The 18,582-nt window shown below is 44.6% G+C and overlaps 1 protein-coding gene and 1 non-coding gene across 2 annotated transcripts; both read right to left on the reverse strand.

Annotated features, from left to right (window-relative positions):
• Window positions 1–7,783: 7,783 nt before the first annotated feature.
• Window positions 7,784–15,342, reverse strand: RPL23 (ribosomal protein L23). The gene is made up of 5 exons (XM_044297346.1): window positions 15,269–15,342; window positions 12,663–12,746; window positions 12,148–12,276; window positions 10,062–10,175; window positions 7,784–7,910 (listed from the first exon to the last, which is right to left on the reverse strand). Exons 1-5 carry the CDS (start codon window positions 15,279–15,281, stop codon window positions 7,828–7,830), a joined length of 423 nt encoding a protein of 140 aa, XP_044153281.1. The 5' UTR covers window positions 15,282–15,342; the 3' UTR covers window positions 7,784–7,827.
• On the reverse strand, window positions 12,443–12,576 carry LOC122942935. The gene has a single exon (XR_006390774.1). It is a non-coding gene; the product is annotated as a small nucleolar RNA SNORA21 (small nucleolar RNA).
• Window positions 15,343–18,582: the final 3,240 nt, after the last annotated feature.

Below are 18,582 nucleotides of genomic sequence, written 5' to 3' on the forward strand. Positions count from 1 at the left end.
GACAGTACAAACACCCCACAAATGACCCCATTTCGGAAAGTAGACACCCTAAGGTATTCACTGATGGGAATAGTGAGTTCATAGAACTTTTTATTTTTTGTCACAAGTTAGCGGAAAATGATGATTTTTTCTTTTTTTCTTACAAAGTCTCATATTCCACTAACTTGTGACAAAAAATAAAAACTTCCATGAACTCACTATGCCCATCACAAAATACCTTGGGGTGTCTTCTTTCCAAAATGGGGTCACTTGTGGGGTAGTTATACTGCCCTGGCATTTTAGGGGCCCAGATGCGTGAGAAGTAGTTTGAAATCAAAATCTGTAAAAAATGACCGGTGAAATCCAAAAGGTGCTCTTTGGAATGTGTGCCCCGTTGCCCACCTAGGCTGCAAAAAAGTGTCACACATCTGGTATCGCCGTACTCAGGAGAAGTTGGGGAATGTGTTTTGGGGTGTCATTTTACATATACCCATGCTGGGTGAGAGAAATATCTTGGCAAAAGACAACTTTTTCCATTTTTTTATACAAAGTTGGCATTTGACCAAGATATTTATCTCACCCAGCATGGGTATATATAAAATGACACCCCAAAACACATTCCCCAACTTCTCCTGAGTACGGCGATACCACATGTGTGACACTTTTTTGCAGCCTAGATGCGCAAAGCGGCCCAAATCTCTTTTAGGAGGGCATTTTTAGACATTCGGATCGCAGACTTCTTCTCACGCTTTCGGGCCCCTAAAATGCCAGGGCAGTATAAATACCCCACATGTGACCCCATTTTGGAAAGAAGACACCCCAAGGTATTCAATGAGGGGCATGGCGAGTTCATAGAATTTTTTTATTTTTTGGCACAAGTTAGCGGAAATTGATTTTTTTTTGTAGTTTCTCACAAAGTCTCCCTTTCCGCTAACTTGGGACAAAAATTTAAATCTTTCATGGACTCAATATGCCCCTCACGGAATACCTTGGGGTGTCTTCTTTCCGAAATGGGGTCACATGTGGGGTATTTATACTGCCCTGGCATTTTAGGGGCCCTAAAGCGTGAGAAAAAGTCTGGAATATAAATGTCAGGGGGGTGATCAGGGAATCTATATATGTGATCACCCGCCTGTCATTGATCACCCCCCTGTAAGGCTCCATTCAGACGTCCATATGTGTTTTGCGGATCCGATCCATGTATCCGTAAAAATCATACGGACATCTGAATGGAGCCTTACAGGGGGGTGATCAGGGAATCTATATGGGTGATCACCCCCCTGTAAGGCTCCATTCAGACGTCCGTATGTGTTTTGCGGATCCGATCCATGTATCCGTAAAAATCATACGGACGTCTGAATGGAGCCTTACAGGGGGGTGATCAATGACAGGGGGGTGATCGGGGAATCTATATGGGTGATCACCCCCCTGTAAGGCTCCATTCAGACGTCCGTATGTGTTTTGCGGATCCGATCCATGTATCCGTAAAAATCATACGGACGTCTGGCTGGAGCCTTACAGGGGGGTGATCAATGACAGGGGGGTGATCAGGGAATCTATATGGGTGATCACCCCCTTGTAAGGCTCCATTCAGACGTCCGTATGTGTTTTGCGGATCCGATCCATGTATCCGTAAAAATCATACGGACGTCTGAATGGAGCCTTACAGGGGGGTGATCAATGACAGGGGGGTGATCAGGGAGTCTATATGGGGTGAATAAGGGGTTAATAAGTGACAGGGGGGGTGTAGTGTAGTGGTGTTTGGTGCTACTTTACTGAGCTACCTGTGTCCTCTGGTGGTCGATCCAAGCAAAAGGGACCACCAGAGGACCAGGTAGCAGGTATATTAGACGCTGTTATCAAAACAGCGTCTAATATACCTGTTAGGGGTTAAAAAAAATCGCATCACCGCTGGCAGGCTGGAGATCCTGTCTCTTACCTTCCGATCCTGTGTGTGCGTGTTCACAGGAAGTCTCGGCTCTCGCGAGATGACGCGTATATGCGTCACTCTGCGCAGAGCTGCCGCCTCCGGACCGCGATCCTGCGTTAGGCGGTCCGGAGGCGGTTAAAGAGGCTATGGAAGCACCAGGAACTCAGCCAAGATCCAACCACAAACAATCCACAGAAGATATAAACCACACAGCATAGTGGGAGAAGCAACTATAAATAAAGGAAGGTTAAATGACCATATAAGCAACACCTGGAGGCAAGGGGTGTGGCCATTACCAGAAACAATACAGACACCTATTGATCCACAATGAAAACCTGTCAGATCAAACAACGTGTTGCCAGTCTCACAGATCTCCTGCCACTCACTGTCGCCAGGACGTCCATATGTCTCGGTACGTCTGTGACACTTAAGCTGCCCTAGATCATCAAAAGGCAAAGACAACCTGCAAGACACTAGCAATTGGCACATCAGTCTTGGGTGCCCGGCCCCAGAGTACTAAATCCGTGGCGTTAAAGGAGTATTTGAACTTAACCAACGAGGGAATAAAACTGTGCTTATCCGGATTCTTCCACTCATTCGTTATCATGGCTGCCACATTTTTGTGAATGAAAAAGGATCTCTTTTTCTTACCTTCCAATCCCTTAAACATGACATCTTGTACTGGACTTACTTCCTTGGGATCCTCAATATTCATTGTGGCTCTAATAGCCTTCAGAAGCTGATCCACGTCCTGAATGGGGAAGAATGGTCTACCACCCCTATCCTCTTCTGAGGACAAGTCGGATAAAACTTCCCCACTCTCTACTGCCAAGATATTTTCATTTGAACTAGAGAAGTCAGAAAAATCCTGCGCAGGAGACCTGTCATTACTTCTATAGGCTTCTTTCTTAGATTTAAGGGCATTACCCACTTCTCTAATCAACTTTTTCATATACTTGAACATTGAAGGAGATTACTCTGCTATAGTGTTTTCTATGCAGGAATGACAGAGTAGTTCTTTTAGAAAACTTGAAGACATCCCAGCAGCATCATTACGTCATTATTTCTTTTTCACAATTAACCCTACCATTGCTATGTAATCTTTATTAGAGGAATCGTTAATTGATTGCGGCTGGGATCTTTTCTTTCCTTCCTTTTTGTTCCACTTCAACTTCATTTACTTTGCATTCTAATTGGACAGCTGTCCTTTGTTGATTTTTGTAACTATGGTAATGTGATGTCACTTCCGCCTAGGCGGGCTATTTAAATGCCATGTGTTCACTGATGTTTGTATTATATCCTTCACGTTTGCGAAAGGCTCCAGACGAGAGTCGAAACGCGTCACGTCATGTGACAATAAAGATTTTCTATCTTCAAGAAACAGTGAGTGCCAGTCTTTTTGCCATTATCTTGGGATCGTTATCTTGGACGCGAGCACCACGCCATTCGTTACGGAGTGCCGGCTGATCATTATCTGTTAACTCTATCTCACTGTGACTTTGTAGTAAAAATATCACAGAGGCACAGAGCATTATCAGTCATGTTAACGCTCCGTGTCTCTGCTGGCCAGAGCGGGGCTTGGCTCTCTTTCAAATAGCGGATTATCCGCACGGGATCCGCTTGTGTGAAAGAGCCCTAATAAGGAGAGAAACTACTCTCCAGCAGAATGGTGGTAGGAATCCTCTCCCAGGACAGGAAACCACTAAGAAGCTCCTCATTCTTAGATATCTGGGAGGAGAACCCTCTCTGCTGGTGCCATCACAGGACGAAGGGGAAAAATATAACTAAGCCAACCAGTAGTTTGTATACAGTTTAGTGTGTAGCCTGTGCTACTGTGATAAATCTGCTGATCGTCTACAGGATTAGTAAATCTGCCCCAGTATATATATATATATATATATATATATATATATAAAAATAAGAGTTGTATGCATTGGTTGAATAATTTTATATACAGCCTCATACTGATATGTGGAGCACAATTATTACAAATACTATATTTTTCACATAAGGCTACATTCACAGGAACGTATTTTGTTTCCGTGTCCGTTACATGTTTTTTTTTTTGCAGATAGGATGCAGACCCATTCATTTTAATGGGTCCACAAAAAATGTGGACAGCACACTGTGTGATATCCGCATCTGTATGTCTGTTCCGTAGCCCCACAAAAATAAAAATATAGAACATGTCCAGATCTTGTCTGTTTTGCGGTCAAGGATAGGCATTGTTACAATGTATCCGCAAAAAATGCCATACTGACTTCCTTTTTTTTCTGTGGACCGCAAAACACATACGGTTGTGTGAGTGTAGCCTAAGGCAGCTTGTACACAGTATCTGATCAATTATTTCCATCAGGGATTTTGATAAAAGAAGGTGTGGGTAAAAAAAACAAAAAAACCCACACAGAACAGTTGGAAATCTTTCAGTTATGGCTCATGCACATAAACACAAATTGTAGTCCCCAATGCAGGGGCACCGTCCGTGTGGCCGGCGCCGACAGATGCAGACCTATTCAACTTGAATCGGTCCACAATACATCCATACTGGAAAAAAATTAAGCATGTTTTTTTTTTTTCTCGGTGTGTAGGCACGGACCGAAATGCCACAGAATTGCCTTGATAGTGCTTTGGTGGCCTTCTGTTCCATATCTTCCGCATTGCTGACCCATTCAAGTGAATGGGTCTGTATCCATGATACAGTGTGCACACTGCACAGACCTGCTGTTTGTGGGACACAATACAGGCATGGTAAGCACATGGTCATGTGCATGAGGCCTAGGGTGTTTCATTTTTCCAAAGATGTTTTTATATGACTGCTTACGGCCCGAGTCTCAGTGATGTAATGATATATGCCAAATTTCAAGAGGATTGGATAATATTTAGGGTTGCACACATTGATCACTTTTATTACTACTCTCACGCCTGTACCTAGGAGGTTGGTCTAAAAACGACTTCAGTTTCAGGGTGCCAGGGGCTCTGCATCAAGCAAGGTGGGTGGCAAAGGCAACATATGCACTTAAAATTGTCCTCTTCACTAAACAGTTGAATATTCCTCAACGAGAATTGAAACGGGTTGCACATTTTGTCAGCCTCATGTTTGCTTTTTGCACGAGGCAATTGTAAGTTGATGGGCTCGTTCACATCCGAGGTGGCTGTGATAAAGGTCACGGGGTAGAGGTCTGGGACCTCAGTGTGGAACTATAACTCCCTTACAATGAAAGTTCCCGCTTCCAGCTGGGACATATTGAACCACTCTGCACTGAAACATGAATGGTCAACGTCTGATTTCTTTATTTCACAGTACATGTATTTATGAGACATTCTGGCAGGAAATTCTAGATGAAACTGGAATGAGTCACATATGTTACAGTAAAACCGCTTTAGACAATACTGGTGTTTACAATAGGTTTGTATACATAAAGTATAAATTCTTTACATATCAGCTAAGTTAATTTAGATGCCAACGATTTAAATTACAGATTGCAGTCATGTATGCAAGATTCATCTTATCTATTTGATGTAAGCCCTAGTCAGAGGATAACAGGGAAGTGCTAGTGAATTTAAGTGATACCCGTCTGTCTGTCTTTTTTGTAGTGTCACCATCTGGTGGGATGTATCTGCATGCTGTAATTAAGAGCATTCTTGAACACTGCATTTCATAGGAAATGAAGTGTATCGTCTCTTGAGCCTTTATAATCACTACCAGGGACAGTTCCCGATTCCTATATCTATATATCTGATAATTCGCTCCAAAGAATGATTTGGACATACAGCTTCTGAGACAGAATACTGCAGTGATTCTCTAAGAAGCCATGTGAACACTCTTAAGGTGGTCAATGATACCGCAGAAAGAGGAATTACTCAGAGATATATATAATATATATAAAAAATATATAAAGTTTAACGAAACGGTCAGGGACAAAAACAATTCTTGTTCAGGGTAGTTGAGCATCACAAAAGCTAACAGAAGAAGGTATTGCATCGTTCAATGTTGATTAACATCACACGTTTTGCCCATCATTCTACCTATTAATCTTAGTGTCAAATTTTATTATTTTAAGTTTATGATGTCTAGTTTTCCCAATTAAAGTAATTAACATTGAAAAAAATGTTTGCCTACTTTTACAAAACTGATCAGTGTGCAACCTCTAAATATTATCCAATCTTACATTTTTGGCATTTATCTTTTTCAACACAGGCTCGGGGCGTAAGCAAAGTCTGCAAAAAATATTTTTTTTCCCCATTACAAAATGAAACACCTTAATGAGGGCTTATATCATATCTGTGGGCTCCATTAAGTGTTTTGGCTCAGTCACTGATGACAATCACAGACGTGTGAAAGCAGCCCAATAGCTCTGTGCCATTGTCTTAAAGTGGTATGTCCTATTAGCCCTACCTACTAACAATGTGGCAACAGCTATTTGGGCACCCTGACTACTTTGATTGGCTTGGCCTGCTGCCAGTTTAGACCCACCTACAATATGAGGTTCTTTTTAGATTATTTTTTCAGGACAATTTTAACGGAGTAATCTGGTAAGTGATAGAGGACCTATCCCTAGAATAGATCAATATTATGACATCAACGGGGGTTCACGCCCCAGCATCCATGCCGATCAGCTGTTTCGGGGAGATGAAGCTAGATCTGAAACGGATTACATAGCCAGAGGAGGTCAAATATTTTCTCATGGATTGAGTAAAAACAAACTAACACTAATGCCTAAACTGCTACTAACCACTCTTGTCCCAGATTAATAAAACATAACTTACTTTTTTATCCTTAAAAGTGATGAAGGAATAAATTGTGAGCTACCTAAAGAGTTAAACATTGAGCCCCGTGGATGACGCTGTGAATGAGGGGGTCAGATACGGTGTACCCCTCATTCACAGCGTCATCCATGGGGCTCAGTGTTTTTTTTTAACTCTTTATGTAGCTCACAATTTATTCCTTCATCACTTTTAAGGATAAAAAAAGTAAGTTATGTTTTATTAATCTGGGACAAAAGTGGTTAGTAGCCGTTTAGGCATGTGTTTGTGTAAGAGTACAGCTACACATAACATGACTTTTCATACAATGTATTATGTGAGGTCGTTAGAGTCTAGGATGGGAAATCGCCCCCCCCCCCCACACAAAGCATGTTTCCCGCAGAGCACTCCCTTATTTGAAACTGGCCTTAGAGCAATAGAAAACTCTTTAAAAAGCAGACCCAAATAAAAAGCATTTTAATTAAAAGTATACTGATTAAGCCTTCCAACAAGTCAGATAAAAATCATGATGGAAACTGCAAACCTGTGGCAATAATTCTGAATGACGAGTTTTGGGTTTGTTTTCTTTGAGAAAACAAAAAGTTCAGCTCTTTATACAATTCTGTCTGTAAAAGAGCAATAGACCCATGAAAAGAAGTGTGAACAGATCCATGTGCTCATTTACATGCTACAGCTCTGTATAAACCTCAGAGGTGGGGGTCTACTATAATTCTAAGTGCCTCCATATGTAATTGGGGCAATACAATTATTGTTCTGGCAAATTTTTAACAATTCCAATGAAAATATGTATCTCGCATCTAAGCATGTGTTCTCACTAGGGTAAGGGCCATAAAGCTGCTGACTGTGGCGTCTGGCAGCAGCTTTCTTCCAAGAACAAAAGGATCAAGCATGTTGAAATCCAACTTACATATTCTCCATTTTAGGACCCCAACCCAATATCTGCTGTGTAACGTGTAAACCAGCTTAAGGCAGCTTGAATACAAAATTTCAAGTGTAAACCTAGCCTAAGGTTTACTCATTTTTCATGTTTCCACCACAAGACAGCCCATTACCCCCATTCATCCTGTCACTTTCATATCACCGTCCAAGCTCCCATGACAAACACTTTGGTATACCAGATTTTGTTAGTTTATTTTATTGTACAAAGGGTAGGTTCACGCAATGCTTCCTGCGTTGGAGGCGATCCTGGGCCACAAGTCTGCACACTCCTTTGCCACAGGGCCTGTGATAGCTGAACCTGAAGGGAGGAAAAAATAAAAATAAGAAACTATACATAATAACTTGCTGCTATTAATACCAGTGGTGTTAACAAAAACTGAGCTCAAATATACTTCACTCAATTCCTTAAATTGTCTTTCAAGCCATTTGTGGGATTTGGGTCTTCTAGATACAGAAAAAAGATTGTAACATTACGGATTGAAGTAGTACAGCACATGTGGCTGCCCCTTCACCCAAAAGTAACGTATTTATCTCCTCTTCCACGACAAGCTCACTATGCCACTGTGACGACACAGCAAGTGCTTTTAAGAAGAGGTGCTTGGTCTTACCATGTCCACTGCTGCAAAAGTCAAAGAAAATTGGAATTTCAGACTCCTCACTGGCCACACACTGCAAGGCCCATCACAGACATTGATGGCAGATCACTAGGACATGCCATCAATGTCAGATAGGTGCAAGCCCCAGATGTGGGACCCAGACCCCTGAAGAGCAGCAGCACATGCATGGCCATCAATGTCTGAGATGGGTCTAAAGCAGGCACGCTCAACCGGCAGCCCTCCAGCTGTTGTAAAACTACAACTCACAGTGCTCTGCTGTAGGCTGTTTGGGAATTTTAGTGTTGCAACAGCTGGAGTTCCGCGTGTTGAGCATGCCTGATCTAAAGGGTTGGCCCAAGTGACAGGCCACAGAAATCAGCAAGCCCGTCACTACTTATGCAGCTGTCAGGAGGGCAGACAGGTTCCCTTTAACTGTACACAATAAATCCTAAAGAAAAGCAACTGATAAGAAATCAGTGTTACCATTTCTTCCGCTGTCTGAATTCATGGCCATTGCTAAATGTGTGAGCAAAATAGCCAGAACCGCTATGTCTGAAAGGAATCTGTCACCGCCTTTATGTTGTCTCCCCGAATACAGGATGAGAACTTTACAAGTTACTAACTTCTGCACTGGCAGGAAGAAGTCCTTGTATTCATGAGCAGTGGGGAGAGTCACTCACCTGCTGCTGACGGACCCAGTCCTCCCTAGGCAGAAACAGTCAATCAGCGAGAAGGGTGGGCACCGCTATTCCTTCAGCTCATTGCACACCAGCATGGAGGCTAGAAATGGTACGCTCATCAGAAACTACATTATAAACAAACTGCGCTGAAATCCACATTCCTGTCACTCTCATGCTTTGGAGAGGGCAGCTATAAAGTGGCGACAGATTCCTTTTATGCAAATGACCCTAAGGGTTTCAGGGTAGTCTCAATTCATTAATGGAAGAACAGCCTGGCAGCACCTTATATCACTACGCCAATGATTAGAACCTTTCTGGTATCCATTTCAGCATAATAGGAAGTGAAGAAAAAGGAACCACAAAGCTGAACAAGGTAAGAGAAAAACCTTTGCCTACATTTTGCATATACTGATCTCTGTACCAGGCAATCTTTGTGATGAGCAATAAGGCTCCTTTCCAATCCAGTACATTCATGTCATGCAAAGTGTGGGCACCAGTCTGACTCTCACTGAACGCAGGGTTTTATTGGTGTACATTTCAGTGATGGGGAAGTTTTCTGGTTGCCTTTACAAAACAAATGCAAACCTGTAAGAGGGGAAACTACTAGTGACAAGTTACTGTAATATAATGTCTTACTGTATTTGTTAGCTGATCGTAGGGCATTGCCATCTCAGACACTGATGGCATATCATAGCAATAAGTAATGATTAAGTACATGTAGTTGGTCTGAAACGCATTTAGTGTCGGGTGCTGTGATCATTTGTATGTGCTTGCTGTACTCAAAGGATAGTCACTGCTTTTATGAACGGTGATGGTTTTTACTTTGTGGATTACAAAGTCAGGAATCGGACTACAACTGAGCACGTCTGGTACAAAAGAGGTACAGGTGAGCTGGAGCCTACTTTTGCATATGAATATGCCATCAATGTCCGAGATGGGAATACCCATTTAAAGTAACAGGTGCCCTTTAAAAATGACAATACGAAGTACCCGACTAGAAATGTCTAGCAAACTATGGGAAAGCCACTCTGACTACCAAAGCTCTCCTATGAAACTAATTTTATTTAGTACATTAACAAAGGGGTTATGAAGTAATGAATTCAGTACTGTAACCATCCCCCAACCAAATCACAATATATGATGTCACCACAGCAGATGAGACTTTATACAGACCTTTCATTTCCCCCTTGTTGTTTACTATCACCCCTGCATTGTCTTCAAAATATAGGAAGACCCCGTCTTTTCTCCGATACGATTTTCGTTGTCGTATTACCACTGCCGGATGCACTGTAATAAGAGCCAATTTTTAGCAGGAGGCTTTGAACAAATACATTCCACAGGTCAAATTAGGGCTGCAGCAAACGATTTTAGTAATAGAGTATTCCAATTATTTTTACGATTAATCCAGTACTCCAATAAGAAAAACCTTCAAATAACATATCGCTTTATAAAAATTATTTGTATTTCTTATAGTGGTATAGCAAATAATTGCACACACAAGGCTTCTTTTACAGCTGCAATATACATTCTGTCAGAAGAACAGCCGGCTAGAATGTACCATATCAGGTATAGCTGGATACTGCTGCTGCAGCGATTGACTAATGGGGTCCGGCCTTGTTACACCTGGGTTTTGGCAGAACAAAAAATAAACGCTTTGGACGATACCCAGCATGCATGCAGGAACATGGCCAGATGGCCTTGGACCACATTATAGTCAATGAGAGCATATAGCTGGTTGTATCCCGCTATACTCCAGCAGGCTATTCTTCTGACAGAATGTGAAACTAAGGTTATGTTGTGAACTCCGGCAGTCTGTTCCGGTGGAGGAACAGACTGCCAGAGTTCACTGGCTGCATCTGTCATAGCTGGATGCTCATTGACTGTAATGGGGATCCAGACAAAAAATGCTGAACAGTGACATAGCATTTTTTGGTCGGGACTCTGGTCAGTGGTCAGAGTCCCAGTGACACCACTATCAGCCCCCCCCCCCCCCCCCCCCCCCCCCCAACGCTGGCTGCTCCCCTAGGATGTAAAGTACAGTTTGGGCGCTGCAGCAGTGATCTACTCTACGTGCATCATGTGATGAAAAGGTAGCAGCTCACTTCAGTGGCCAGTGAGAGGCTGCAGTAGTGTCAAAATGTAAGTAGAGATCCTGGGAGAGCAAAGGGACATGAGGCCATAGAGGGAAGGAGCCAGTGCTGGGGCACAACCCCTTTAAAGGGATTCCCATACTATATAATGGAATAAACCTGGTCAACGGAGTGACAATCCCACTCAATGCCTCCGTTTTCTGCACCCAAGCTGGTCCCCTCTGTCTCCCCAAGAAATCTAATAAGGCATGTCACATTACTGATTGAAGTAGTACAGCACATGTGGCTGCCCCTTCACCCAAAAATAACGTGTTCATCTCCTCTTCCACGACAACTCACTATGCCACTGTGAAGACACAACAAGTGCTTTTAAGAAGAGGGTACATCAAGTGCACGATCCTAAATGTGCTGGGAAAACCCAGATACGTTGAAAGGAGTAGTGCACCTCTTGGGCAGACCTGCTAAGGGAAGCATACTTACCCGCATGCTGGTGCTGTCTCCACACTCCACCCCCCAGCCTCAGATGCTCTGCTCCCTGGAACTACATTTCCGTTTTGATGTTGTCGCAGCGGTGACCTGCTACCATTGCGTCATGACAAGTGGTCACATGACAAAGGGAACAGGTCATGGCTGCAGCAGCGTCACAGTGGAGCGGCCGGGAGAAATGGACTCTGGTGGGTGGAAGCCAGTGCCGAAGAGCAGGTAAAAATCAGACCTGCGAAGGGAGCACAACCCCTTTAAAGGATGTCCATTTTATAAAACCTTTGACATGTTACATTGACAAGTCACAAGTTTTGACTGTTGGGGGATCTGGACGCTAAAACAAAAAAGGGGCAGCTTCTCTCAGCTGAGACTTTAGCTATGATCAGCTATCCCTAGCATCGAGTGTGCAACATACAGATCCATCTACTATGAGTCTGCACACTGTTCACCGGGCAGGTTCTCTGCTGACAGATTCTGGCCCTTTCATTTTCACAATCAGTGGGGTCTCATGACCTGAATCCTACCAATTAAAACCTGACACGTCAAAAGAGTAACACTACAGTGACCAACAAACACAAACTATGCATACGATTGTTTTTGCAAACCAATCACACTAAAGTAAGAGAATTAAATTTTTTTTAAAATTCAAGCGTCTCAGGTAGGACAGATTGGCATATGCAACTCACCCTTTTTTCTTAGTTCAGGCTTTCCTTTTTTAACTGTGGCCATCACCATGTCACCAACGCCAGCAGCTGGCAGTCTGTTCAGGCGACCTTTGATTCCCTTGACGGAGATGATGTACAGGTTCTTGGCACCTAGCAAATATGGACAGATAAAGAAATCAACATCACAGACAAGACAGACCAATCCATAAAAATGAGAACACAAAAAAACATGGTCAACGGAGTGACAATCCCACTCATCACCTCCATTTCCTGCACCCAAGCTGGTCCCCACCGTCTCCCTAAGAAATCTAATAAGGCATGTCACATTACTGATTGAAGTAGTACAGCACATGTGGCTGCCCCTTCACCCAAAAATAATGTGTTCATCTCCTCTTCCACGACAACTCACTATGCCACTGTGAAGACACAACAAGTGCTTTTAAGAAGAGGGTACATCAAGTGCGCCCATGCAATCTAAGATGTACAGTGCCCCGGAAGGAAGGATGACCCAACATACGTCTTGCATGGCTTGTTACCTGTGTTATCAGCACAGTTGATGACTGCGCCCACGGGGAGACCGAGGGAGATGCGAAATTTCGCACCAGAAGAACCTCCACGTCCTGGAAGAAAAAGCACAAGATTTAGTACATTGAACCTGTCACACGGCGTTCCATAACTCCAGGAAAATTATTAGAAGTCATTATAAATATCTAAATATTGGCCTACTTACCCGCTTCCTGACGCCGACTGCTCCCCTAGGATGTAAACTACAGTTTGGGCGCTGCAGCAGTGATCTACTCTACGTGAGTCATGTGATGCAAAGGTAGCAGCTCACTTCAGTGGTCAGTGAGAGGCTGCAGTAGTGTCAAAATGTAAGTAGAGATCCTGGGAGAGCAAAGGGACAGCTGAGGCCATAGAGGGAAGGAGCCAGTGCTGGGGCACAACCCCTTTAAAGGGATTCCCATACTATATAATGGAATAAACCTGGTCAACGGAGTGACAATCCCACTCAACGCCTCCGTTTCCTGCACCCAAGCTGGTCCCCTCTGTCTCCCCAAGAAATCTAATAAGGCATGTCACATTACTGATTGAAGTAGTACAGCACATGTGGCTGCCCCTTCACCCAAAAATATTGTGTTCATCTCCTCTTCCACGACAACTCACTATGCCACTGTGAAGACACAACAAGTGCTTTTAAGAAGAGGGTACATCAAGTGCGCCCATGCAATCCAAGATGTACAGTGCCCCGATGCACTGGAAGGAATGAGGACCTAGAAATCCTCCTATGTGAAGGAGACAGCCTGCTCAGTACTTACCCCTCCATTGTACCACTGATTCCACAGCGCTTACATGACCACAGGAATGGATGAGAGCAAGAGGGGGAAGTACTGAGCAGGCTATCTCCACTCCACTGCCTCCTTTAAGGTACCTGACTTATCCTAAATGGTTTGGGCACTTTTTTGGTTAGGTAAACCCCCCTCCCCTTGACCAGACCTGTGAAGGGAAGCCAACTTACCTGCTTCCCGACGCTGGCTGCTCTCCTAGGATGTAAACTACAGTTTTGGCGCTGCAGCAGTGATCTACTCTACGTGCGTCATGTGATGCAAAGGTAGCAGCTCACTTCAGTGGCCAGTGAGAGGCTGCAGCAGTGTCAAAATGTAAGTCAAGATCCTGGGAGAGCAAAGGGACAGCTGAGGCCATAGAGGGAAGGAGTCAGGGCTGGGGCACAACCCCTTTAAAGGGATTCCCGTACTTTATAATGGAATAAATTAAAGGGGTTGTCCGGGTTCAGAGCTGAACCCAGACATACCTCCATTTTCACCCCGGCAGCCCCACCTGAGTTGAGCATTGGAGCATTTTTTTGGAGATCTGGTGACATACCGGGGCTCTCCATGGGGCTGCCAGGAAGCCTGGTGACGTCACCGAAACACTGCCAGGCGGAATTTTCTGCATGGCAGTGTGTTATGATAAACAAAAGGGCCTGTGCCCTACGCGATCTAGCGCAAGGCAACGCATCGGAGCATGCCATAGCCTCAGAGGGGCTGCCGGGGTGAAAATAAGGCTATACCCAGGTTCAGCTCTAAACCCAGACAACCCCTTTAAGAATGGTCAAAACTACATAATGCACAAATCGAGAACAGGACAAATAAAAACGCAACCGAGGGAGTTTGGGGTGTGAATGTACTGAAGCTGTAACTAGACATTGGTTACATGTGCCATGAGGTGGGGGGGGGGGGGCCGGCTACCATTATACTACTAGGGGTACATTCACACATCCGCAAGTGTTCTGCGCTTAGCAAATTGCGGATCCGCACATGGCTGTCTCTATGAGAGAAATGCCCATTCTTGGCTGTGACTGCAGACAAGACTAGGACAAGCTCTTATCTTTTTTGAGGGGGTCGCAGAACGGAAGTGCTGTCCGCATGTTTTGCAGCCCTATTGAAATAATGGATCCGCAGCCGTTCCGCAATTTGCGGACCCATTCATGCAGACATGTGAATCGACCCTAAATAGCAGATTTGGATTCATCTCAGGGACCATAAGCCGGGGTCCGCCATCGCTTGCAACCACATGCTCGTTGAAGGACACCTCTCCTACTAAGGATACACCATAAACTTTACTACCATTATACTGCCGAGTATACCAGCCAATGCCCCATGGCTGCCACTATACTACAACCACAAACCAGTGCCCTGCACAGTGTACCAGCCAATGCCCCACAAGGAGCCCATGAACAGGAATGAAGTCTGGGTTACGAGCCACCATTACTGAGGTCAGGAGCTCTGACATAGACTACCCCCGAGGTGGGTACAGTAGGACAGAGGGGATGAGATGACAGGCTGGCATCATATGGGCAGCTACGAATCCCCAATACGGCTGTGGCTACACTATGGCACACTGCACCCAGTGACCACCCCTCCCCAAACCCACCATAGCACATACAACTTACATACAGAGCTCTCAAACATGGCTGTGCAGGCCTCCGTGCTCCACTACCAGAGAAGATCCGTCCCGGACCCTCAACCCATCGTCACATGCCCAGTGCACAAGGGGGAGACGTGTGCGGGCGCCGACAAGACTCAGGCTGGGCGCTGTGACAGGAGATGGACACGGATTGCACTGCGGCAGTCGCGACCCTTACCTCTCTTAGACATCTTGGTTCCCGGAAAGAGAAAGCAGGCCGCAAAGGATGCCGGGATATAGCACCAGCCACAGAGCGAGCTGGGCGGGCGGGTCACGTGATAACGCGGTTGGCGGTGCGCATTTTACGTACTGCCAAGCTTCCGGTTAGTAGGAGCCTATGGAAAGGCTTCTGGGTTTGGTAACCCTGCAAGCTGCAAATGTGACGGGACCTTTACTAAAATACAGCTTGCTTGCAATGCAGGGACGTCCGTCTCATCCAGATTCAAAGGCCTCCTGGGAACAAACTAGATGAGCTCTTATAGTTGGCCTGGTTCCTCATAGTAGGGGGAGATTTATCAAAACTAGCTTAGTTGCCCACAGCAACCAGAGTCCACCTTTAATTTTCCAAAGGAGCTGTCAAAATGTAAGGTGGAATCTGATTGGCTGCTATGGGCAACTAAGCCAGTTTTCTTTTACTGCAGGATGTAATAGGATCGCCATCCACATGTTTTACACTAAGTATCCCATATGGACAGGAGGAACATTACAAATGTCATTGATGATTATCTTCTTGGTGCAACAAATTTAATGGTGTGATCCACACCCTAGGTAACGTCAATAAATGGCCATAAAGGGCGAGCGCTAGGGTTGCCACCATTCCCAGCAAAAAATACCGGCCATAATAAGCCACACCCAAAGGGTTGTGTGGGTGTGGGGCGTGGCTTAAAGGGGTTGTCTCATGGACAATGCTAGGATATGCCCCATTGTCTTAAAGGTGCGGGTCCCACCCCTATATCGAGAATGGAGCCCCGAAAGGTGGTGGCTGGAGGACCACCAAGCCGGCTCCCCATAGAAGTGAATGGAGCATACCGCGCATGTGTGGCCCCCGCTCCTATTCATTTCTGTGGGTCCAGTGCTGGCTATTTTTGCCGGCCCCATAGAAAATGAATGGAGGGCGGCTGCGCATGCTCAGTGCGCTTCCTTCACTTGTGGGGTTCGGTTCTTAATATAGGTGCAGGTCCCAGCTGTTAGACCCACACCTATAAGACAATGAGGGCATATCCTAGCAATATGCCCCCATTGTCCATGATGAGACAACCCCTTTAACACAGGGTGTTAAGTAGCTATCATACTGTGGCTCTCAATAATAATAATGCCCCCATTTGTGCCGCCCAGAGTTAATAATGCTCCATTAGAGCCCCCAGTAATAGCAATTTTCCCATTAGAGCCCCCCAGAATTAATACTGCCCACATTAGTACTCCCAGTAATAGTAATGCCCCCATTACTGCACCCCAGAATTAGTGCCCCCCCTGTAAGAATAATGCTCCCATTAGTGCACCCCAGAATTAATGCCCCCCATTAGTGCGCCCCAGTAAGAGTAATGGCCCACTTAGTGCCCACAGTAAAAATAATGCCTCCATTAGTCCCCTAGTAAGAATAATGCCCCATTGGTGCACCCCAGAATTAATGCCCACCATTAGTGCCCCAGTAAAAACAATGCCCCCCATTTGTCCCCCCCAGTAAGAATAATGCCGCCATTAGTGCGCCCCAGTAAGAATAATGCCCCACATTTGTTCCCCCAGTAAGAATAATGCCCCCATGAGTGCGCCCCACTAAGAACAATGCCCCCCATTTGTTCCCCCCAGGAAGAAAAATGCCAATAATTAGTGCCCTCCGCAAGAATAATGCCCCCATTAGTGCCCCCAGTTAGAATAGTGCCCCCATTAGTGCCCCCAGTTAGAATAATGCCCCATTAGTGCCCCCCAGTTAGAATAATGCCCCCATTAGTGCCCCCAGTTAGAATAATGCCCCCATTAGTGCCTCTAGTTAGAATAATGCCCCTCATTAGTGCCCCCAGTTAGAATAATGTCCCACTAGTGCCCCCAGTTAGAGTAATGCCCCACATAAGCATATCGGTTTGTTCTATGCTTATAAGCTAACGTATATTACTGGTGTCTTTCTAATCACACATTGTACCTATGAATGAAGCAGTAATATGTAGATTAGCTTTCCGAGCAGATCTCAGTGTGGTGAAGCTGTTAGGAGTATTGTAGTAATCCCTTTTAGGTTCACACCAGCTTGAGAGAGAGAGACCACAATGGAGTATGATAGAACTGGATATTTTACTCAAAAACGTCTTCAGCAAGTGGTTCAGTACAGATATCTAATATAGCCTCTTAATGAACAGGAACACAAGCAACCTGGTAGCTCAAACAATTATTACCGGTGACAGTCTCCTTCTAGATTATTCCAATGTTCTTTATCCACCACCAAGGCACTCCTAGCTATCAGCCAGTGCACAATGTATATGTATTTATAGTCTACTTACATGCCAAGTAACAGAACACTTAACTTTATGGTTTCCCTCTGGTTCTTCCTGGGCAGGGGATGTATTTCCTGCAGTGATGATGTTTCAGGTGTATAGCATCAAATTAGGCCCACGTGCGGCTTGCTTTGGATAAAGTCTCTGGGCCAGATTTATCATGACTCTGACAGCTCACTCCACTTTCACATATGGCTAAAGTCAGTTTTAGCCAAGTCAGATTTATGATCGGCCCTTTAAGACTGTAATAAATGTGGTTTGACGGTAGCAGTTTATCCGTCAGTAAGCGGATTTACAAAAGTCGCACATCTTTATGAAAAAGTCGCACGTTCTTATGAAAAAGTCGCATGTTCTATTAAAAAGTCTCATAAGATAAGCATGGTCCTCACTGGAGTGAAATTGCGACTTTTTTGCGACTTTTTAAATAGTCTCAATAGTAAATCTGTCTAGAGATTCATTTACATAAGAAAACACGCCCACTTTCAGAAAACTGGCGAGCATAGTGCAGAGCAGAAAAAAGTCGCAAATTTTTGCGCAGTTTAAGCGATTGCGCAAAAAATTGCGACTTTTTCACTCCATTATTCTGACTTGAGCTAATGATAAATCTGGCCCTCTGTGTGTAGTCTGCACTTGTTGGAGGAAGCTTCTCTTCTCAAAGTGCAGCGTCCCACTCAGGATACGTGAGAACTGCAAAATAGCAAAAACTGTATTATCATACTGCGTGTCATTTCGTGCTACAACACCTGTTGTATCCCTGTTCATAGGCTGGTCTGGTGTAATTTATACATCCCACCACTAGATGGGGATAGTACTTAGGTCATATAAATACTTAGGTCAGATTAGCTACCTGTCCCAATATTCAGCTTGGAGGGAAAAAACAAGGTATAGGACTGAGCATACCAACTGAAGTAAGGTACATAACCACAGCCTGAATCTGGGCCTAAGAAAGCCTATAAACCAGGCATCCTCAAACTGTGGCCCTCCAGCTGTTGCAAAACTACAACTCCCA

This window comes from Bufo gargarizans, chromosome 6, assembly GCF_014858855.1.
Source record: "Bufo gargarizans isolate SCDJY-AF-19 chromosome 6, ASM1485885v1, whole genome shotgun sequence".
NCBI classification, from domain to species: domain Eukaryota; kingdom Metazoa; phylum Chordata; class Amphibia; order Anura; family Bufonidae; genus Bufo; species Bufo gargarizans.